The sequence below is a fragment of the Miniopterus schreibersii genome (assembly GCF_964146895.1).
Source record: "Miniopterus schreibersii genome assembly, chromosome: 7".
Taxonomy (NCBI): Eukaryota; Metazoa; Chordata; class Mammalia; order Chiroptera; family Miniopteridae; genus Miniopterus; species Miniopterus schreibersii.
The window spans coordinates 5,106,201-5,130,507 of record NC_138108.1 but is presented as its reverse complement, the minus strand read 5'-3'; the positions used below and the strand labels follow the sequence as shown (position 1 = coordinate 5,130,507).

Genomic DNA, 24,307 nt, shown 5'->3' with positions numbered 1-24,307 from the left:
TAGATAACAGATTCTTCATACACAGGGTGCCTGGGAGGTTGGTCCTCTCATTCTCAAATGCACTTGCTGCCAGCTGTTGACAGCTCTGGGACCCATTGCCCATGTGCTTGGCTCCATGGCTTTCTGAGGCCATCTTACTTGATGAATCAGGCTGTGGCCTCAGCCATTTGACGTTGCATCCGGTGGCGGCCAGCACTGCAGGAGAGTGGTTCGGCGGTGATGGCTGTGTTCCTTGGGGACATAGTCCCTCAATTGTTGGCCCCTTTACACAAGTCCCTTACATAGGACACTGTGTGCAAACTCTCTCCCGTCATCCCCGGTGCAGCAGGCCTGGTGCTGCTCTAAAAACACAAGACGGTCCTCTGAAAAAACCATGGATAGTTAGGCGAACGATACCCACTGTTACAACTCTTGACCTTCCCTTAATCTGTAACACTCTTACTAAAGTGATTAAAATATGTGAAGTATTATAAATTTAAGGCATTAATCACAAAAAGGTAGCGTTCTGATCAGTCACCATATCCCTTATATTGACACAGGTAATACTTTATTTAATCTTCTCAAGCACTTAAAGTGATGGTGTATCATCCTCCTCTTTCAGAGGACAGAGAATCAGCTCTGAGACTCTGGTAATTTGTGCAAGTTCAGCCACTGGGACCGGGGATGGGCCTCTGCCTTTGGGCAATTTCAGAGCAGAAGGTCCAACGGCCTATGACTTGGCTTCAGATTCTGCCCTGTGACTCTGGGGAAGTGACTTCCCCTCTTTGTCCCTCAGTTTCGTCTATAACATGAAGGTGATAAAAATACCTACTTCCCAGGGTGATGCATTTTAGACAAGCGATGTCATGAAAAGCACTCACAGTCATGCCTGGTACTTCGTCAGGGTTCCATGCATTTGTTAATAGTACTGCGTTTAATGATCATTACTGATCATTATTGATCATTAAAAGCTGAGCCAGAGTCTAAGCTTTTAACCACTACAGTAAACGGTGGAGCTTTCTTTTCTCACAGATGTCCATGGTGAATTCATTTATCCCCTGGGCTGCGGAGCGGTGACAAATCCAATGCTAGCCTTGGACTCAGGTAAATACATTGAGGGACACAAGTTCCCCACCCTAGAGCACACTAGTCTATAATAAGTTTCGTGTTTGTCCCATGACTCTCCTTGGGAAATGAGTGACATGGACGAGACTCGGGGAACTTCCTGCACCATGGAAGGCGTTATTACGTAGCTCCCCGTGGGATGTATTGTTGAAGAAAGGATGTTCTACGTTAGTAATACATTTTTATAAAAGAGAAATACTTTACAGAGTGATTTTTGAAAGTACTATGATACTTTTAACAACTTACATTAGGTCAAAAATTTAAGAACATAAAAAATCCCACATGCATCAATCCATACTCTTAGCAGTCAATGTACCCGTGCAGCGGGTGGGAATAGGAGGGGATGAGAGGAAGGAATTGTGACTACTAAGGAGCAGAAAAGGGATTCAGTGTGGTGGGAGGTGGGGGGGCAGTGACATGACAACCTTAATGATGCACAAGAAAGCATCATAAATTTCTTTGTTCAGAAAAATACCACTAAATGAAAACAATCTAAACTTCACTGTAAAAATATTTGTCCATTCATACACTGCTGAGGTTGGTGGGAACAGAGTGGGATGGGTCGATGGAGGTTCACCATGGGAAGGGGTGCCCTGCCCTGGGTGGTGTACCCCGGGATTCATTCCTTGTCATTTCCTGCTCTGCTCTGCCCTCTCTCTTTGGCCACAGACCCCTGCAGTCTTGCTTGTCACCTCCCCTGCTGCTGCTTCCTGCTGGGTTCCTAAGCTGGGAGACAGAGCAAGAGAGTGGAGAGTGGGAGCAAGGGAAAGACCACGCGTTTCCCCACCCCTGCCATGGGCAGCAATTCTGGCAGCAGCTGCATCTCCCATGACTCCACCTCCCACCAGGCAGGTCAGCCATGGTCCAGCTTCCACCTACCCTGTGGCCCTGGCTCCTGGGCTCACCCTTGGTTCCGCCCCCTTAGCTTTCTGTTGACTGTTCTTCAGGCTGTGGCCTTCCTGCATTTGGACTTCTCAGCTCTTCCATCAGCTGCATAACTAATGCCCTGGGTTAAATTCCCTCTGCTCTAAAGCTGAGAGCTTTGTATTTTCCTGTTAGACCCTGATTGATGCAGGGAACGAATAAAATATCTATGAAACAAAATGTGGTCTAGGTACAGCCACAGCTGAACATGGGACCTCAGAGGACCGCCGTGAAACACAAGAGATAAGTGCGAATGAAGCAGGAACAACCAGTGACAACGAACAACATGCCCAAGAGTCTGTGCCAGCAGGTAAGATGAGTGTGGGGGGAACTTGGGGGTGGGGGAACTCTGTATTGTGTGCAAAGGCCCAGGGCAGACTGTGGTGTTAACTGCAATGCTAGAAATGAAGAAAATAGAAAGAAAAACAAACAGGATATAGGAGAAGCATTCACTGGTCACTAGAATAATTAAGAAGCAGAAATAGTATAGAAGTAGGAAACATAAGGGAGAATGGATAGACTGGAAACCCAGGTCGGGCAGCAGGGCCAAACTGGGTGAGGCAGGGAGCCCCTGGGGCACGTGGAAGGAGGAGCTCACTCTCTGGTGCCCTAGACCCTGCTGGACCCTGGTGGGCGATGATAAAGTGATGTAGAGAAATAAGTATGAAGAGAGAAAGATGCAGAGGGAGATGAATACCAGTAAATAGAGAAAATGGGGGGGAGGCGAGGAGAACTGTGTTGAGCATGAGTGAAGGACAATGAATGAAGGGCTGGCAGAGTGGACCAGGTAGAGAGAGCGTAGACCAAGCATTGTCCCATCTGAGGAGACAGTCACCACAAAGAAGGCACAAAGGGGTGTTCCTAACAGGCCCGAGAAGGTAAGGTGCCCACCGTGATCAAAATGGCCCTGGAGCCTTCTCAGATAAAATAGGCCCCTCTCCAGGAAAGTACAAACAAAACCCCAGAGTGAAGAGCAACAGGAAGGAAGGACAGAGCGGAGCAGCAGGGAAGGGGTGGGGGAGCTTTCCCTGCAGGGGAATTTCAGGGTGAAGGCTTGTTGCCTACAGTGAGGGTGCTCACTCCCTTAGGGAAGACAAGTGAAATGCTTCATTTATTATAATTTTGTCCAGGAGCGGAGCCACCCCACCATGGAAACCAAATCAACTCCTGCTCTGTACACTTGGTGGATATAAAGAAGGACTTTCTCTATATGCATTGATTCAATTACATCTAGGATACCATTTTGAGCATTTAACTTTTTCAGCTCTATTGGAAAATAGGAGGAAGCAAGAGGCATTATAAATTGTTGTTTGACTGGATGAGCGTAATCAATTGCTATATTGAAAATGTAGCAATCATATACTAGTAAATGACAGTCTTTTTTACTACATGCTGTCATATCTATTAATGCTAAAAAGTTTATATTCTACAGAGCAAAGAGAGCACAGTGTTTTCACTATCTGTTGGCAATATTGTCATTAGTACAAAACATAGAACATCTTCACAGTTTAATTTGTGTGGACATTTAATTATTAATGGAAAAAAGGCTTGGACCAACTACTCTCAAACTCAAATGATACTTAAACTATTGGCTTACATTGTGATTTTTCACAGGGCTTTTGTGAATAAATGTTCATTTTGTTTTACAACCTTAGCAGGGAGATGGGGTAACTAGGCTCCCCCAGCATTATAGTGGAGGACACTGGAGATAATAGTGTTCAAGGGTCATTTACAAATTCACGGGGCAGCAGGGGGGAGAGCCGGGCAGGAGCCCAGCATTATGACCCTAGGCACCGGAACCGGGTTCTACTGAAAGCGAAGAAACTGATCATCTCAACACTGATATTGCCACAAACCTTATCTGCTGTGTGAGTTGTCAGAGAATATGTAAGACTATTGCGAACAAATGACTATTTTCTCCCTTTTACTTTATAAAGTCCATGGATTTAAGAAAAGCACCTACTTTTGGAAAGAGACTTTGCAAACCAAGTAAGGGCAAGTAGGAACCTTTTGTGGTTACAAATGAACAGTGTTTTCTACACAAGATTCATTCTAATTCTTTGCTGTGTCCTTTATAGTAAAATACAAATTTGCTTTCATTTAAGATAGTTTGTATTTTAACTTTTGTATTACTGAGGCTAATGGCTGTGACAAATAAGCCCAAAGAGGTCAATGACTCAAACAGTAGAATTTAAATTATTTTTCCCAAGTAAACATTCCAAGGGGTTTTAGAAGGGGAGGGGCTCTATTTCACAAAGTCATTCTGAGAAGCAGCCAAGTGACAGACTTGCCTTCTTCAATATCAGATTTCTAAGACCACCTTGTGAGTGAAGCAGAGCTAGTAATGAATAAAATTACAGACAGGAACACAAATCCCTAAAGCTACATGTAAAAGAAGAAAGAATGCAGTGCGAAACATACAGGACCAAGAGAAAGCAGAGAAGCCTGCTGGGGTGAAATATCTTAGTCCCAGCTCAGGGGACAGTGAGGGATAAAATACTGACCTACAGTTTACATAAATAAAAAAGCAGATCATAAAAGGTCTGAGAGAGGGGCATTCTAGCCCTGGGTTTTCAGAGCGTCCCGATGTTTTACTCTGTTGGTTACTTTGTCATACACTGAGACCTTGAAGAAACATTTCTTCCTTCTGTAGGAGAGCGTCTTGAAGGTTTTCAAAGATTCAGTGCAGAGCAGAAGTGCCCAGGAGCCTGTAGCTCTGCAGTGACAAGTCTTGAAGGTTTTCCAGGATTCAGTACAGAGAAGAAGGCCCCAGGAGCCTGTAGCTCTGCAGTGAGAAGTCTTGAAGGGTCTTCAGGATCCAGAGCAGAGGAGAAGCGCCCAGGAGCCTGTAGCTCTGCAGTGAGAAGTCTTCAAGGGTCTTCAGGATCCAGGGCAGAGGAGAAGCGCCCAGGAGCCTGCAGCTCTGCAGTGACAAGTCTTCAAGGGTCTTCAGGATCCAGGGCAGAGGAGAAGCGCCCAGGAGCCTGCAGCTCTGCAGTGACAAGTCTTGAAGGGTCTTCAGGATCCAGGGCAGAGGAGAAGCGCCCAGGAGCCTGCAGCTCTGCAGTGAGAAGTCTTCAAGGGTCTTCAGGATCCAGGGCAGAGGAGAAGCGCCCAGGAGCCTGTAGCTCTGCAGTGAGAAGTCTTCAAGGGTCTTCAGGATCCAGGGCAGAGGAGAAGCGCCCAGGAGCCTGCAGCTCTGCAGTGACAAGTCTTGAAGGGTCTTCAGGATCCAGGGCAGAGGAGAAGCGCCCAGGAGCCTGTAGCTCTGCAGTGAGAAGTCTTCAAGGGTCTTCAGGATCCAGGACAGAGGAAAAGCGCCCAGGAGCCTGTAGCTCTGCAGTGAGAAGTCTTCAAGGGTCTTCAGGATCCAGGGCAGAGGAAAAGCTCCCAGGAGCCTATAGCTCTGCAGTGAGAAATCTTGAAGGGTCTTCAGGATCCAGGGCAGAGGAGAAGCGCCCAGGAGCCTGTAACTCTGCAGTGAGAAGCCTTAAAGGGTCTCTAGGATTCAGGGCAGATAAGAAGCCCCCAGGAGCCTGTAGCTCTGCAGTGAGAAGCCTTGAAGGGTCTCTAGGATTTAGTGCAGATAAGAAGCCCCCAGGAGCCTGTAGCTCTGCAGTGAGAAGTCTTGAAGGGTCTTCAGGACTTATTGCAGATAAGAAGCCCCCAGGAGCCTGTAGCTCTGCAGTGAGAAGTCTTGAAGGGTCTTCAGGACTTATTGCAGATAAGAAGCCCCCAGGAGCCTGTAGCTCTGCAGTGAGAAGTCTTGAAGGGTCTCTAGGATTTAGTGCAGATAAGAAGCCCCCAGGAGCCCGTAGCTCTGCAGTGAGAAGTCTTAAAGGGCCTTCAGGATTCAGGGCAGATAAGAAGCCCCCAGGAGCCTGTGGCTCTGCAGTGAGAAGTCTTGAAGGGTCTTCAGGATCCAGGGCAGAGGAGAAGCGCCTAGGAGCCTGTAGCTCTGCAGTGAGAAGTCTTGAAGGGTCTTCAGGACTTATTGCAGATAAGAAGCCCCCAGGAGCCTGTAGCTCTGCAGTGAGAAGTCTTGAAGGGCCTTCAGGATTCAGGGCAGATAAGAAGCCCCCAGGAGCCTGTGGCTCTGCAGTGAGAAGTCTTGAAGGGTCTTCAGGATCCAGGGCAGAGGAGAAGCGCCTAGGAGCCTGTAGCTCTGCAGTGAGAAGCCTTGAAGGGTCTCTAGGATTTAGTGCAGATAAGAAGCCCCCAGGAGCCTGTGGCTCTGCAGTGAGAAATCTTGAAAGGTCTTCAGGATTCGGTGTGGATAAGAATCCCCCAGGAGCCTGTGGCTCTGCAGTGAGAAGTCTTGAAGGGTCTTCAGGATTCGGTGTGGATAAGAAGCCCCCAGGATCCTGTGACTGTACACTGAGAAGCTGTCCTGATAAGAAGGGTAAGGACTACCATTGCTTGGCCCTAGGACATCAGGAGTCTGAGCTCAGAGCTCCTGGTTCTCTGAACACACACCAAGGCCCAGGAGCCCATTCCTGTCTTGATCTCATGCCATTTCAAAAACTGCAAGCAAAATAAACTAACAAACAAAATAGGAACAGACTCATAGATACAGGGCACAGATTGACAGCTGTCAGAGGGGAAGAGGGGTTGGGAGACTGGGTGAAAAGGGTGAAGAAATTAAGCAATAAAAAAACCCAAAACAAAAAAACCTTCATACATAGACATGAGAGTATGGTTATTACCAGAGGGAAGGTGGGGCAGGGGAGGTGGAAGAGGGTGAAGGGGGGGAAATGGTGATGGAAGGAGACTTGACTTGGGGCTGTGAACACACAATGCAATATACAGGTGATGTAGTGTAGAATTGATTACCTGCAACCTGTATAATTTTATTGACCAATGTCACCTTAATAAATTCAATAAAAATAAAAAAATAAGTAAAACTACAAAGAAAGAAATCGCTACAAATTGAGACTTAACAAGGCAAATCTAGTTGGATGGCAGTGCATCTTACTCCATGTTCGCTGACATGCCACCCTCCAGTGCGGTGAATCACATAGTGATGTTCCCTACTCACCACCTACTCTGCACAGAGCAGAGAAAGTGGGACAGTCAGCTATTGGTCAGATTGGTTACAAACTTGTTCAAAGTTCAATAGGCTCTAATTACTCTCTCATTATTGATAGAAAAGCTTCTGGTTATTACTATCAAATTCCATTTATAGCTTTTGACAGATGAACCCCAACATGACATTGGCCTACCTAGTATTTAAAGATGTCTTCACAAAAAAGGTATCTATTTATGTTCACAACAATCTAAAAGTTAGGCCCGATAACTGTTGTTGTCCCCATTCCACAGTGGGAAAACCATCAGTTTGCTCTATGTATCTATGAGTTTTTAATGATCTTTACACATCACATGGAAAGTTACCAGAAGAAGCAGAACTAACAGCTGGACTCCTAGAAAACACCCACAATACTTTATTCAAAACCTCTGAAGCCACGTGTAAAATTATATTTTATTATTTTAGAAAGACACTGTGGTTTATATCCTATATGTTACAAAAGACCCCAATAGTGTCTGTGGCAGAACCCCATTCTCAAATATATTGTTTCTGCAGCAAATTGTGTGATAAAGATATTCCATGGATTCATGGCAGCTAAGTCCAAATTCACTGCCAAATTAGTTAGCTGCAAACCTATAAAAAAAAATGTTGGTTTTCAAAACGTCTTTGATTTTGCACATGAGCTAAAGGCTTGTGGGCCTTTGCTTCATTTAGTAGAGATCTCTTTCCTGTAGATGGAAAGAGACAGAAATGATCATCATCACGTCTTTATGTTCCAAATCCTTCTACAATGTGAGGCGCCATAGGATTCACAACTCTTTTAGTTGTAGATTACTGGGTGTGTTTTCTTTTACTTCCAAATCCTGTGGACATTGAAAACAAATCTATTTAGGGGATAAGAAACCTGAAAAGACCTAAGAGCAAATGTAATGAATAGCTTTCTTTGCTACACAGGCTTTGTTCAAATATTTTTGTTTTTTTCTTTAAAATAAAAAAATTAATTTGTTGGGATTTTAGATGATACACATTAAACATTTTGCATTTGGTGGGCTGTGTTAATTGGTATAAAAGGTCAATGGCACAAGAGCAATGCAAGTGTATTTTTATGCAAACAGAAGGATAAAGGAGTTCAACTGTTTTTTGAGGACCCAGCTGAGAGGGCTCTGACATCTCACAAAAATCTTAATACCTAGACAGGATAGGATACCTGTTCCTATCCCTGCCTAAACTGAAGCACTAAGGTATTTAAGGCGTTTTTCAAAGTCTTATTGAGATATTGGCGAATCCTGGACTCCTACTTCTCAATTCGGTAGGTTTTTAGCTTCTTTAGAAGAAAGAGAGAAACAAGAAATGAAACATCCGTATCAACACAAGCCTTCTGCAATATAAATCACCCTAAGATCTGCAGCTTCTATTTATTTATTTCTGTTTTCTCACCATCACCTGTGTTTTTTTCTAGGTACTGTGGGTCTTGGAAACAACTCTACTGTAGAAAAAGCCAAGAGAAAAAGAAGTAAGAGTGAATGAGATGTTGTTTACTTTTGATGTGAGAAGTGAGTTTTTAAATACCAGAGTTTCATCACCTTGTTATTTACAATATTGTGGTAGGTAGAATGATGGCTTCTCAAAGATGGCCATGTCCGAATCCCTGTAATCTATAACCTGTTATCTTACATGGCCAGCGGACTTTGCAGATTTAATGAAACTAGGGACCTTAAGATGGGGGAGATTATCCTGGATTACCTGGGTGGCCCCATAGCTCTTAAAAAGTGGAGAACCTTTGCCCGGCCGGGCGTGGCTCAGTGGTTGAGCATCGACCAACGATCTAGATCATGGTTCGATTCCCTGTCAGGGCACATGCCTGGGTTGCAGGCTCGATCCCCAGTAGGGGGAGTGCAGGAGGCAGCCAATCAATGTTTCTATCTCTCTCTCCCTCTCCCTTCCTCTCTCTGAAATCAGTAAAGATATATTTACCAAAAAAAAAAAAAGTGGAGAACCTTTCTTGGCTGTGGAGAGAGGGACAAGTGACTATGGAAGAATGGTCAGAGATGCAATATTGCTGACTCTGAAAACGGAGGAAGGGAACAGGATATGTGGGTGACCCAAAAAGCAGGAAAGGCAAGGGAACAGATTGTCCCTTACAGCCTCCAGAAAGGAAGGAAGGTCTGCTAAAAACTTAATTTTAGCCCAGTGAGGCCATGTCAGAATTCTGACATTAATTGTAAGATAATAAATTTGTGTTGTTTTAAGCCACTATTTATAGTAAATTGTTATGGAAGCAATAGGGAAATAATACAGACTTTGGTTCTTAAAAGTGGGTTATGGCTATAAAACTTTCCTAAAAATGTGGCAAAGGCTTTGGGCAGTGGGCAGAGGCTGGAAGAATTTTAAGTAAAATGATGTTTTTTAAAAGCCTAGATTGCCTTGAGCAGTTTGTAGAAATGTGGATGTTGAAGACCTAGTGAGTACTCAGAAAGAGGGGAGAACATGGGAGAGAACACCTGTGTTGTCTCAGAGAATACATAAATCATCCTGAACAGCACAGATATGTACAAATAGGTTAGAGGTGTGACTGGGGAGGGCTCAGAAGGAAATAAGGAACATGTTTTTGGAAACTGGAGGAGGAGGATCCTTATTATGTAGTGACAGAAAGCATAGCCAAATCCTGTCCTGCAGATATGTGAAAGGCGGAACTTTCTGGATATACACTAACGAGTTTTCTAATTAAAGAATATGCAGCTGGGGTTTTTTGCTGCTTAAAGTAAAATGTGGGAACAAGATAAACTGAGGGGAGAGCTGCTCAACAAAAAGGAACCAGGACTTGATGATCTGGCTTATTCTTAACTTACTCAGGTTGCAAAAGATGCTAAAATTATGAGATTTACTGTCAGGTAAGTGTGCTCTGTCGAATGACCAAGAGTGTGGCTGTACAACTTTTTGCTAGAGCCTCAGAAGCAGTGAAAGGTCAGAGTATTTAGTCACAGAAAGGTGCTTTGACGAGATTAAGCATGTGACTCAAAGATCCCCTCAGCCATCTCAGCAGAAGTCAAAAAATAGATATGATATGTGATTATATAGGAAAGATCTGTGGAGGAGCCTCTTGTCTAATGGAGCAAATCCCCATGATATACATGGGAGACCTATAAGGTTCTTAAGAAATTTATACCAAAAGAAACAGAGACATCCATGTCTCATCCCTAAAACCTGTAATCTGTCTTTTTACATGGAGAAAATGACTTTGAAATGTGATTAAGTTAATGATCTTGGGATGGGGAGGTTATCCTAGATAATCTGGGTGGCCTCAATCAAATCATATAGATGCTTAAAATCAGAAAAACTGCCCTGCTGTGTAGAGAGAGATCTGTGCCTATGGAATAAAGATCAGAAAGATGTAATGTGGCTGTCTTTGAAGATGAAAGCAGAAGGCAATGAGTCAAGAAGTGTGTGCACCCCTTAGAGCTGGAAAAGGTAAAAAATGGACTCTTTCTTATGATAGCCTCCAGAAAATAACAAAGCCCTGTGGGCAACTTGATTTTAGGCCAGTGAGACTTGTGTCCAATTTCTGACCTTTAGAACTGTAAGATAAAAATTTGTGTTCCTTTAGGCCACAAAGTTTATGGGAATTTATTACAGCCACAACAGAGAACTACCACTTTTCATAAGACCAAAAAACAAACAAACAAAAAGAATACTTTACCTTTATATGGTTAGTTTACATCTTTTAAATCAGCACTTTATATATTTTTAAATGCTCACATCTTTCTATTGCTTTTTAATTTTAAAATCAATGAACTTTGTAGACTTTGTTGGATATCTTTCCAGATTTTTTCTGTCCATGCATTAACACATTTAGAATTATATTATTTATCTGAGTTAATCTATTCATACTGTTACATTTCCCTTATTTTAATCAGTATATCATGCACACAACATTTTGCCAATTTAACTGTAAATACTTTTATTTCATTTCTGTTTTCATTTGCATTACTATAATTTTTTAGTGTAGTTGAGCATTTTTCACTGGTTATTGGTCATTTGTTTCTCTACAAATGCCTGGTATCTGTCTTACCAGTGTTGCTGTTATGTTGGTCATTTTTTAACCATGCTGTCCAAGAATCGGTATATTACTATATTACATATGTTAAATTTTTCAAATGTATATTGTTAATATTTTGTCTCATTTAATGTTAATTTTTAGGTTTTTAATTATATATTTTGTCCTAGAGAAATTTGAAAATTTTGTGTAGTGAACTCTGTCAGGGTTTTCCTTTATGGTTTATAGGTTTTATATAAAATTTATAAAATTTTTTCCACCTGAAGGTTTTAAGGACATTTTATATTTGTTCTTAGAATATTTGAAAGTAGTAAAAGTCATTAATTACTTTTACCCACTTACTTCTTCATAAATTGAAATGCTCTTTATGTGCCTTTCCCTGTTTTCATGGATCTGTGTCTGCACTCTACACAGAAGAGCTGGACCAGGACCATGTCCTTCTGGAAGGATAACTCAGGGCAGTTCTGAAAGACAGATATCATTAATGCCTCTCCATTCCCACACCTCCTAGGTGTTTCCTCCTCAAGTGCCTGGATCTTTGCTCTTCCTTCAGTGCCACAAAATCGGTACCAACCACTGGCTGTAACTTCATCTTTCTTTCCAATAATCTCCTATTGTCACTCAGACTTTTCATCCAGAAGGGTCAGATACAAGCAGGGCAAAGGCATTTCCAAAAAACATATAACCCAGATTAAATCTGAATCCTCCAGGCACTCCGAAGAGTGGGAAAGAACGAAGCATCATTACCAGCAGTGGTCAGAACAGAATCCAGATTTCAGAGTTGGCCTATATACCACTAATCCCCACCACTTTTGTCCTGATCACAATGCAGGAAGCAGCTGGTCCCTTTCTGCCTTCACTGGGGACAGCTGCCTTCAGTGACCAAAGAGCCACAACGGAGAAGTGTGCAGACGGGGGGAGACGAGGTCACAGTTAGATGATCAGTGTATTGGGTGTAGCTTTTCATAAAGGGCACGCCATCGTCAGACGGCAAATGGTCCAGCCGGCCGCGCCATTGGCAGGTGGTTCTAGAGTTTCCTGAGCTCCTCTGTCTCTGGGGAAAGCTGGTGTGGGGAGAAATGAGGCAAAGCAGAGAACACAACGAGCGGGCAGACGCCACGCTCACCAGGTGACCCATCACTGTCCCTCTGCTCCCTGAGTCAGACCCCAGCCGGGGAGGCACAAGGACAGTCTGACTGTCTCCGGGGCCTCACCGCAGCGGGACAGCAAAGCCGGGGGCTTCCTGCAGAGCAGGACGCGCTGTGTCTCGCTGCCAGGGAAGAGTGGGGAGGGGGCTGGCCGGGAGCTGAGACGGTTTTACTGATGCCTGATGTCTCTGGTGAACTACAGTGGTGCCTCGGTGTTCGAACATCGCCGTTGGCGAACATTTGGGTTTACGAACACTGAACCTGGACGGAAATGCTGCGGCTTCCGAGCACCTCTCGGAGGTCGAACATGCCCCGCGGCTCCCGCTGAGGGCAAGATCCCGAGGCCCAGCTGTCGGCTGTGGATCCCTCGGTTTCCCGACGTTTCGGAGCTCGAGCAGGCTCCAGAACAGATCACATTCGAAAACCGAGGTGCCACTGTATTGATTGTGTGAGATTTGAGAGGTAAAATCCAGGTAGACACTCTGGTTATGCTTCAAACTGCCACTGAAAGAAAAGCTTTGAATTCTGGAGATTTGAGGAATAAAGTTTCCTAAGTCCCCCTGTGTCTGTATAGAAACGACCTCAACGTGGGAGGAAGGTGCACGTGTACAATTGTAAAACGAGACAGAATGAAGAATTTTCTCTTTCAGAGGCAAGAAACCACGAAGAAGAGAGTGTGGATTTTAGCTCTGAGATACTTCCCGTGACCTGTGGGGAGAAGAAAGGCATGTTATTTATGAAGATGTTGGAACAAGGTAGGTTTTATGGTCTACTTTAATTTATAATTTCTATATGAAGAAATCATAAACAGTAACGGAATTACCCATCATTCAAGGAACTAAGGCCCCACTGTGGCTTGAAAGAAGGAATCCCTAAAATGATATTTTCATATTTTAAGAAATGGCGCATATTAAGTGCTCACTCCCACGTGGAAGTGTCCATGAGGACGCCCAAAGAACCAAGAGAAGTGCAGGAACGTCAGTCTATGAGTGGAAAATATTGCATATTTTACTTTGAATCAGCCTTCACCTTCATCTCCTGTACCCCTCCTGGAAATCATCGCCAGGACAGGGTGTTTGATGTAGTGAGACGACCACAAAACTTAGAATCAGATGACCTGAGCCCCAGCTTCAGCTCTGCCAAGAGTGACTGAGCAAAGAATGAGCCTGAAACTTCTCATCTAAGAAATGGATCCTTTAAAACCTGCCTCACGGTGACTTTGAGAGTTAGTTTACATAATAAATATAAAATATTTTGTGATTTTAACATTATAAAGCTTTCCAATAATTGTCTATTATGATGAGCTTCATAGCAGATTATTCTCAATATGGCTAAGGAGCACCAATTGACGTAAATGTTTGCATTTTAACTAATTTTTAAATTGCTTTGCTGAGACATAACTCACACAGTTCACCATTTGACATGTAGAATTCACTGCTGAGTTTTTGTTTGTTCCTATTATTTGTTCTCGAGATTATACAGCCATCGTCAGAGTCTCATTTTGGAATATATTGCCCCCCACTAAAGGAAACCCCAGGTCTCTCAGCAGCCAGTGCCCACCCCACCGCCCAGCCCTGAGCAGCCACTGATCTATTTCCTGGCCTATACGCTGGCCTGTTCTAAGCATTTCATACCAACTGACTCATGTAACATGTGCCTTTCTGTGACTGGGTCTTTCACACAGCATGTTTCCAAGGTTCATCCGTGTAGTAGCATGTATTATATTTCCTTCTTTTTACTGCCAAATAGCATAATATTCCATGGTATAGATATGCCATACTCTGTTTAACTATCCATTAGTTGGAGTTTTCTCACTCTTTGGCTATTATAAATAGTGCTATTTTGAACGTTCACGTGAAGCTTTTGTGTGAACATGTTTTTTCAATTCTTTTGGAAATATACCGAGGAGTAGATTTGCTGGGTTATATGGAAATTCTATGTTGAACTTACTGAGGAAAAACCAAACTATTTTCCACTGTATTGCACCAGCTTATCTCCCACTAGCAAAGTCTCAGGGCTCCAACTTCGCTGCATTCTCACCAACACTTGTTATTGTCTGTCTTTCTTATTACAGTCATCCTAGGGCATGTAATGTAGTAAGTATCTCATTGTGGGTTTGATTTCCACTTCTCTAATGCCTAATATTGTTATAACTATCTTTTATGTATGACTTAAAATTTCTTCTGAATAATATTTCACAATGATTTTAATGTCAGCTATCCTTGATTTCAGGGATGGTAAAATCTCAGCTGAATAATCTCATTAACTTAGATGAAAAATGGTATGATACTGGGTACAGATGTTACCATCATGCCATTCTGAGCAGCGGAGACCTCACCTGAGGTTTCAGTCCAACTAGAGTTTCTGCCTCCACACTCACCCAAGGCCATCAGAGAGTCTGGCCTGTTCTCTATCCCCAGAATTCAATAGCAAATTGAAAACCTATCATTGCTCAAAATCACTTGCTTTTCCTTGCAGGTGATTTGGAATACTTTTTATAATGTTGATTTTGATGCTAATGATCACTTTTTTGTGGCATGAAGTTCAAAGCAATGGGTGCACAAAGCAGGAAATCTTCTTAAAGGGAACTTACAGGCTGGGCTTGGGGGTTCTGAAGTCTGGGAGGGGTGGCCAGACTCTCCTGCTGGAGCCCAAATTGGTTGGCTTCAGATCCAATGTGGTGGGAAGCCAGTGTCTGAGCTCTGAGGACAAAGAGGTTTCATGATCAACTTACCCCGGTCTTACAGGAACCACAATGAAGTGTATACTAAGCCAGGATGGAACTTGGTTCACCCCCAGGGAATTTGAAATCGAAGGAGGCTACCAAAAATCAAGTAATTGGAAGACCAGTTTGCGCTGTGGTGGGAAAACCCTAAAATGCCTGATGGAGGTACGCCAGTGATGGGGCAAGAGATGTGACTTTTTGTTGTAGTCAAAGATAAGGTCACTATTTACTCATGAAATACACGCTGAGTTGTGGCTAGAGCCCCCAGGCCCCTGACTTTAACTTTGTCCCAGGGAGAGGTGCCCAACTCTCATACTCAGCACAAGGCAGCACACTGATGTTGTCAGAGGGGCTCTGTCAGGGTAGATGCAGGAGCCTGGAGGAGGGAAGGGTCATTCTGACTCAGGTGCTTGCACACAACTTTAGGCCCTGAAAGAAAGGAGACAGTCTACAGCCAAACAAGTGGGCAGAAGGCACTCCGGAGAAAGAATGGGGTGAAACCAGAACCAGAAACTCCGTGGGTTGAGGTATACGGATTGTGTGTGATATGGCATAATCCATCAGTTGGGGTTGTTTGTGGAGGGATTCAGTGCCAGGCTAAGGAGTTTAAACTCTTAATATAGTCAATGCAGAGCCAGGAAGGTCTCCTGAGGTGTGAAACGACATATTTAAAACAATAAGTCAGAGAACATGGGGCCTGGAAATGACCTCACCATCTTTCAGCCCAAGAAGCCGGTAGTCAGCCTACAATGCTCAGCTCCAATGTCACCCCTCTCTGAATATTCCCTGGCTGACCTGCCTTGTCATCCCTTCCCTGGGCCCCCTGGCCCACTATTAAGGCCCTTCTCACACTGTTTTATACTTGGCCTTCCATGCAATCCCTTATTCTCTTTACACCTCTCTAGGGTTTATACATATTTGTGTGCCCAACATTGTCCAGAGTGTTTCCACCCTGTAGGTGTGGAATACGTGAGTGTTGATTGAATAGCCCTTCTGTGAGGACATAGCTTGAGTGGCACTAGTGGGAATAGAAAGGAGTGAGAGATGTCAAAAAGATTGTGAAGCTCTGAAAGCTTATGGGAAACGCAAAAGAGCAGGGCAATAGGTTCTAAAGGTGATTTTCTGGGTACTGTTGATGAATTCTAGAATAAGTACAGGTGAGGAGAGGGAGATGGTGTCTCATTTAGACACCTTGGTTTGAGCTGACAGCAGGACATCCAAGAAGAAATATTTACAAGGAGGTTGGAAATGTCAGACTCACAAACCAAAAACGCAGACTAACTGTATACGTGGATCTCTTTATCTTTCAGGCAGGAAAAATAACTACACTTCCAGGAAAAGGTGGCAAGAAGAAAAAGGTGATTATTAGTTTATACTAGTTCTTATTATATAACTGATTTTATATGAACAGCATCTTTTTATGGTTTCTCAATTGTGTGATTATCATTAAGTTTCCTCTCCTACACCCCCAGCCATTTTTTTGTTTTTGTTTTTGTTTTTGTGTTTTTTGTATGTGCCTTCAGAGATGCTACTTTGAACACTGCGTTGTATGCAAAGTCATGTGAGAATGGTAAACCATTGGAGGTTGGGATAATAAGGAGCCATCAAAATAGCCTCATAGAAGAGTTTCAGCTATATCTGCAGATGTTGTAAGAGTGTCAAATGTAAAGCAAACGTGATTATGAAATACATTAGAAAATTTCTTAATAAGTTCACAGGGTCACCTTCAACTCAATCCGATTTTGTTCCTATTTTTAACATTTTCTTCTCTTCCTCAAGTGGAAATTATTTGCCCTTCACGAGGATGGTGCTGTTAGGGAGGGAGCCCTTGGGAGATCAATGTATCTCACATGAGGAGTCGACCTGGGAAATTGTTTACTTGGATGCCACCCCTGTGGCTCCACCTCCGGGGCTGTGCGGGCCTCCTGTCTACCTAGGAAAGTGTTTCTCCCTCTGTGGAAGAAAACTATGGAGGCAGCAAACAAAATACACAATGTGCAGTGCAGATTCAGGATAAGGTGATAGTTTTTCACAACTGAGTATGAATGAGGACTTGAGAAGGAGGGGAAGGTGAGAAGTGTCACTCTCATGAACATCAGGTAGAAACACCAGCCAAGACTTTCACAGAATTCTACATTAGGTTGCACATCGCTAACGCTAGAAATGTGAGGTCCAGGCCTTTTCATTATCTGATGTTCTGGGTCTTTGGAACTGTCAGTCCTTGGGCTTTCATCCACTGGGTTTACTGAAGATAAAATATTTTTAACGTACTTTATTCACTGACTGCTTCAAAGAGCAGTGTCTCCACCATGCTCTGTGCTCACTGAATCTAGATGACCTAAAAGAGCAAGCAGCTCCCAACCCCCAGGTTCTATCTTTTTTCATGGGTGCAACACTTTGCAGCCACAAGGTTCAATTGCCCCCATATTTTCTGTCTCCTTGATCAAGAACTGAAGTGGCCCAAAATGGCAGATCTCAGGACTCATTACTACCTCGGTGGGTCTTCTGTGCCCCCAAGGACTTCTTTTGCTGATGGAGCCTGAAGTTTTTGGAAACTTCAGTGTCGTACTTGGCACCCCATGACAGCTTCCTGTCTCCTGATGAGGGCCACTTATACTTTCTGGTGACAGCTGCTATGTGTCAAATAACCTGAAATACTCAGCCAAAACAATCATTTATTGTATGCTAATATTAGCTTCAGAGATAGCAAGTAATCCTCTTTCCTAAATGAAGCAATACTCATTTATTTACTCATTCAACATACAACTATTGAGTGCATAAGAAATGCTCAGTGTCCATTGAAGAAGACTGAAGTAATGTTCCTGACCTTAAGAATTGTTTCAACTTCATTGTCTACCATGGAGGAATAACTACTGGGGAGCAGGGATTCTAGGCTATCCAGGGAGGCAGGCAGTGACATGACATTTCCCAGGTCATTTTCCAGTGGATCACACTTGTCTATGATTTCTCTGCCCTGGGTAGAGATAAAAGCTGAGGCTGCTTGAAGGGAAGGAAGCCAAGCCATTGTACTGAACGTACAAAAGCAATGTTAGTGTAGCACCTGGAAGTCAATTTCCTGTGAAAAGTCAGCCAGGTGCCATCTTGGGATTTGGATGGAAGGGAGTTGAGGATGGCCTTCTGGAAAAAGAATTGAAGCACCAAGGACCTTGGATTCATTTTAACTTTGGGGTAGTGCCCAGAAGAGCTACAGGACATGGTGGAGCTATCCTTGCGGTATCGTATGGTTCCCAGAACCTTGAACAATAGATGGAGACCCAGAGGGTCATGTCACACTACCCATGGTCAGGAGTCGGTGGGAAGGAGAAGGCAACTGTTCCAGCAAGAATACCATCACTCCTGTTAATAGTCTTTCCTAGGGTAGATATTAGATGCCAATCCAACACTGCCTTCTAATGTCCTCATGCATTAATAACCACACTTGCTCAGGCTAAATCTTTTTTTTTTTTTTTTTTTTTAATATATCTTTATTGATTTCAGAGAGAGGAAAGGAGGGGGAGAGAGACAGAAACACCAATGATGAGAGAGTCATTGATCGAGCCCGCAACTGGGCATGTGCCCTGACCGGGAATCTAACCCCAATCGCCTGGATCCTAGGTCGATGCTCAACCGCTGAGCCACGCCCAGCCGGGCGCTCAGGCTAAAACTTAACTCAGGTTGCCCACTGGAATCACCTGATGACCTTTGAAAAATAACATAGCCTGAATCCCACTCTAGGAAAATTTCCATTTAATCATTCTGAGTATGACTTGGACATTAGAATTGTTAAAATGTCTTCAGATGATTTTGATACACAAGTTATTCCTCCTATGACTTAAGGAGAATACCAATGCCTGTGCCTCAAACCGGGCCAGTTGATTCAGAATCTCTGATGTTGGCACCAGGAATTTATTCCATATGCTCTCCTCAGGCAATTCAAATGTGCGGCTGGGCTAAGAAACAAAGAGCCAAAGAGAAAGGGCCCTGGACTGGATTGCAGATTAGGATGGAAGGTTCTTACGTACTGGCTACATCTGTTATTTCCTTGTTCTTCTAGGCAGAGGCCACCACTTTCTGGAGTCCCAACAGTGAGGAGGAACACGGCCCCAGGCCTCCACACTAGAGCAGCCTCAGCCCCCACTGGGGATGTGGTTCAGGAATCTTCCAGAACATTGATTGGGACCTCTTGGCCAGATGTTTCTCTGTTTTGATCTTTCTCATATATGGCCAATTTTATAAGCAAAAGAAATAACCAGAATCTAAATTTGCCCAGCACAGAATTTTCACCCAAAAGTCCATAACAATATTTAAAATAATTGTTAATTAGTAACTTTTCATCTTTTATTACTTCCTACACAAACAAAAATAAAATGCTCCAAATTGCTCTGCCCATTTCCTTCCAGAAGGACATTTCTGATCTTTGTGGGCTGTTAACCGAGATATAACACAGACTGAGAAACAGACCACTTCTCTCTGTGTATCAGGGTGGAACCAACCATTCATCAGGGTCTCGGCACCCTGTACACAGTGGAACTAACAAAAGAAGTTTAACAGTCCCTGTGAGGAGTGAGGACAGATAGGATTTGGGATGCGAGCGAGAGGATAGAACCAGGATGGATTCTCAGGTTTGCGGGGGAAGGTATATATTTGTTTTATGAGATGGCAGCACCAAGAAAGAACACGTAGTGGTGTGGGGACAGGAGGACACACGGCTGTGACTGGATGAGTTTGGGGTGTGCTTTAAGGCCCCGGAGGATGCTGGTGAACGCAGGGATGTGCACGAATGCAGAAGGCAGGCTGCACGCCTGGGAGCTGGAGACAGCGCTGGAGCTGCAGCTTGGAGAGAGTTTGGTGGAGACCAGGGGATTCTGTCTACACGCTGGAGGGGAAGGAGGGGAATAGAAACAGAGCGGAGGCTGAGGGAGCAGCCCAGGAGAGCGAGCGCAGAGACCACCCGCGTCTGCAGGGAGCACGAGTGGCCGTGGCAGAGAAAGCTGGACGCTGTCATCCCTGCCTCCTGCTCCCCGGGGAACCTCTCCCTCCACCCAGCACTCATCAGTGGGCGGGCCTGTCCCCAAGCCAATCTTGTTTTGTCACCTGAGTGGTCAAGAGAATAGAAACTTCTGTAATAGACCATGGGATAGACAGGATGCTTCTACCCCCAAGATGTTCTCAGACTGTCTCGATTCTCTCAGAAGGCAGAAGGAAAGCAACCATGGGCAAATATAGTTTCTGATAGTTCCTGATTCGTATGTGTTCTTCCAGGTTCACAAAAGGTTGTGCATTTTAAATTCTCATAGTGGTGGCCTTTAGGGGTCTCACTGGAAACACACTGTTTTACCTTCTAGCTGGGAAATTCAGACATATGTGAGATCTGCCAGTATGGAGAAAATCTCTTCTGCTGTGATACTTGTTTGAAATTCTTCCATGGGGACTGTCACCTCCCACCTGTGGAACCTAAGAGGTTTGTGAGATACAACCCCCTCCCCTTTTAGGGATTTTCCTCCTGCCATGCAAATCCCCCAGGAGAGTTTCTCCTTGTGTCCTGATGGAGAAAGGGCAGGGTCAGAGGTACAGGGTCCAGCAGTATGGTCCGGGGAGCTGTCTAAAGATGCTGTCAGCTGGAGAATAATGTTCTCTCTCCTCTGGGAGGCTGAGGTCCCTGGCTGGGTCCTTTGCCTACATACCACTACTGTCCTTTCCAGAACTTTCTCAGGACAGACTCCTATTCATAGGAGTGGAAATGCTAGTGGCTTATGTTCTGTGCTTATTCAGAAATGGCAGGAAACACATGACTTTTTGCCACTGATTAACTGAGGCCCAAGGCACTGAGGGGTTAAGGCCCAGTCTCCAACACTCGGGCGTGGTGGGCAGGGCTCCTTGTGCTCACAGCTGCTCAGACAGAGAAAGGAGAGCCTACTACTCACCCTGACACCACCCTCCACCCACTCACCCCCTGTTGCTACTCTTGATGGGAGGAAGGTCATTGGCTCAGACCCCACCTGGGGGTCTTGGAGTCTCTGAGGAGTGTCCCCCTCATCCCTTGGCTGTACCCATTGGCCATTCCTGAAAGCAGGACAGTGGCAGCCATAGGAACAGTGGCTGTTTCTGGGGCTTTGCCTTGCTCACGTGTGCTGGACCTCTCAGGAGCCCGTGGAGTTGCACCTTCTGCAGGATGAAGGCGTCTTCAAGAAGTCAGCAGTGTCTCAGGGAATCTGAGGTCCTGGCGAGGCAGATGGGGCCCGAGGAGCAGCTGGTGAGTCAAATTCAAACCCCAAGGTCTCTCCTTTCTGCTTATATGTGAGAAGTCAACAGTCAGTGGGTGAGGGGTAGGGTTCTAAAGGGTGTCTCAACCATGCTGACAACTCACCAGAACCTGTTTTCAGAAAAGAAGCTCAGCCTTTTCATGTCTATTTCCTGGAGCCATAGCTGTTTGAGGAAACTTCTGGGAAACCGGTGTGGCCACGCCTCTGCCTGGACGCACACCTGGGCTCGTCCTCTCCAAGCCGCTGTTCATTCATGTCTTCCTTCTCTTGCAGAAGTGTGACTTCCTCCTGCTGGAGCTCTACTGCCATTCGGAGAGCAAGGAGGCGGTTCCACCTGGCTGTTTGGTGAGTAGCAGCAGGCCACGATTCCAGGCCGCCGCTGCGTTGCCCGGCCTTGCCACAGGCTCTCATGGGATCTGGGGTCTGCAGCCCACGGGAGGGAGGGCAGGAGCTGCCGTTATCTTTACCTTAGATTTCGGCTGGATCTCACAGGAATTCACAGAAGGCAGATATTGCACTGTGTCAGAAATTCTCTCAATATTTTTTTTCCACCAGAATTTAGAGACTGTTGAGTGCATGAAAGATCTTTTGATGTTGAATGAAATTAAGAAGAAGTTAAGTGAGCGGGGTTACCCGAAAGTGGAGGGGTTTATTCAGGCCGTGCGCCACATCTTTCAGGTCCACCGGGCATCTAAAACGGTAAGTGGCTCCCCGTGTTTCCATTCCATTTTCTTTCCATTGAGTCGCTCTGCCCTCAGTTTTTGGTGCAGGGAAATTTTATAGTCTTTCTCATCCTATCACAAGCCTGGACAAGCAAGGGATCTAAAAGTGAGTGACTTTTAAAACTCAAGATAGTGCATCACAGTAAGTCACTAGGTGTCCCTACAATGAAAACTTCAGGCCCCTGAGAGTTCATTCCTCTCCTCAAAGGTAAGAGGTGTCCATTGAGGACCCTGTGTTCTCCCTGCTCCAAACAAACGGATAAGAGAATTGCTTCCTAAAGTTATATTGTGCTTCTTATCTCTCCCGAAATATCTCAGTCCAACTTCTCAGAAATTTGAAACTCCAGGTTCCTTTCATGTAAATGAACATATAGTTAACAGGAGTCACCAGAGAAAAACGGAAGTGACAACATGAAAGGAAGATCACTGATTGTACTTAGACATCTATAATATCTGATTATTACAGACCTTAGATTACTTTTCTAATTATCACTAAAGTAAACCACCCAAACCAAATGAGTAAAAGTCCTCAGGTACAGTAATCATTTTTCATTTTTGCCTAGTTAATAGTAAATAATTATTCACTTAGGACAGAAAAATTACTCTTAGCCACATGAGTTTGTAGTCTTAACATGGTTAATGTAATTTAGGTGTTTTAGGCAAGAGTTCTGATCATACTCAAATTGCAAGGTGTCTAATGACACTAAGAATAAGTGTCATTATTTTTGTCTTTTTCTTTTTTCAGTGCAATAACTTTTGCTGGGGAATTAGACTGGAGGCGAAATTTGAGCAGCATTTCAAGGAAGTGTTTGCTGTTCAGGAAACAAAACAAGAACATACAAACTACAAAATTAAATTAGAAAAAGATGCATGAACAAAATTAGAAGTTCAACAAAGAAAAAGAAACTATGTCACATACAACGGAGCCCCCACAAGACTATCAGCAAATTGCTCAACAGACACTTTGCAGGTCAACAGAGAGTGGATGATATATTGAAAATATTGAAAGAAAATAATTATTAACGAAGGTTAGCACTCAGCAAAGCTGTCCTATAGAATTAGAGGAGAAAGACCCATTCAGAGGGAAGCAGAGAGCTCATCGCCACTAGAACTGCCTTAGAAGCGCTAAAGGGCATTCTTCAAGCTGAAATAAAAGGAATGTAATCAACCTTGTAAAAACATGGCCCAAACTCTCACCTATACACAGCTGGGTGCCCTTTCTTCCTTTGTTACAGGCACAGGGAATTTAGAGCCGGAAGGAGGCAGAAGGAAGGCCTTGGCCCAAATCCCTTGGAAAGAGTTGCTGCGTAAATAAGTCCTTGAAACAAAAACCAGATTCAACAATCATAACCCAACCTCCTCCTTCAACAAGAAAACTATATTCTTAAGCTTTTCAGCAACAATTTTTATGTCTCCTATGTATAAATGATTTTGAAGTATTAACCCCAACTGAAATTCCACAATAAACCATGTCTTTTTTTCTAGGCATATTATTTGTTCTTTTATTTTGTTTATGAAACAAGCCCACTCTAAGTGGATGTGTGTTCGTGCTCTAGCAAGCACAGAAATACAAAGTGTACCTAGCCTGGCTTGTGTGTCTCTTAACAGGTATACCTCTGACGCAGGGCACAGTAGCATCTCCCTTCCACGGTGGGCATGGGCTCCAGGGCACAGGAACCACTGGTGTCTAAGAAGCCAGAAGCAGGGCTGGGATTGGGAGTGGGAGGGCTGGTCTACGTCTTTCCAGTGAGGATGGAGAGCTCTGCTTCTGATCTGCGGAGTGAGCTCTTACCTAAGGAATTGCTTTCAGAGAACAAAAGCTGGGTGAGTCTGGAGATAAAGTGAGCCTCAAGCAGCCAGCAAGAGATGTTTCCTGTTGCAAGAGATGTTTCCTGTTTACTATTGCCTACTCAGAGCAGACACAGACTTGTGGGGGAAACTCAAACTTTGGTAGAAAGTCATTTTTTCCTGGTCAGCAGCGCCAGGGAAGAACCCAGGGCAACCATGCTCATTGAAAATGAAGGGGGAAATCTCAGGAGGTAGAAAATCACAGATAGGAACCTAAAATGCTGTGTATAAACATCCCCAAGTGTCCTGACATCAGTTCTAAAACAACTGACAGGCAGGTGAGACAGATGGGCACCAAAATACCAGCTTTCTTCCTGGTAAAAGCTGGATCAGGGGACGTCGTTTAGAGGTGTGCCCAAAAAAATTACTCAACCTGAACCCCGGAACTGGGCTTAGCCTCAAGGTCTCAGGCTGCTCCAATCAACCACACCCCCCACACTCCAGGCCGCTGGCCCTGTGCCCTGGAGCTCGGAGGAGCACAGAGCCCTGGCCT

General features: G+C 44.3%; 1 protein-coding gene across 5 annotated transcripts in view; it reads left to right on the top strand.

Moving 5' to 3' along the window:
- The window catches only part of SP100 (SP100 nuclear antigen), a 185,221-nt gene that overhangs the window by 16,360 nt on the left and 144,554 nt on the right, over positions 1-24,307 (top strand). For 4 of the 5 annotated variants that reach the window (XM_081143137.1, XM_081143135.1, XM_081143133.1 and 1 more), the window contains exons 6-7: positions 1,012-1,083; positions 2,219-2,338. In XM_081143137.1, coding sequence (XP_080999263.1) covers positions 1,012-1,083; positions 2,219-2,338 — 192 coding nt within the window. Of the gene's footprint in view, positions 1-1,011; positions 1,084-2,218; positions 2,339-4,681; positions 6,431-8,513; positions 8,568-12,906; positions 13,012-15,003; positions 15,147-16,291; positions 16,340-19,035; positions 19,370-24,307 lie in introns of those variants that run through there. The other variant, XM_081143131.1, reaches the window with a different exon arrangement.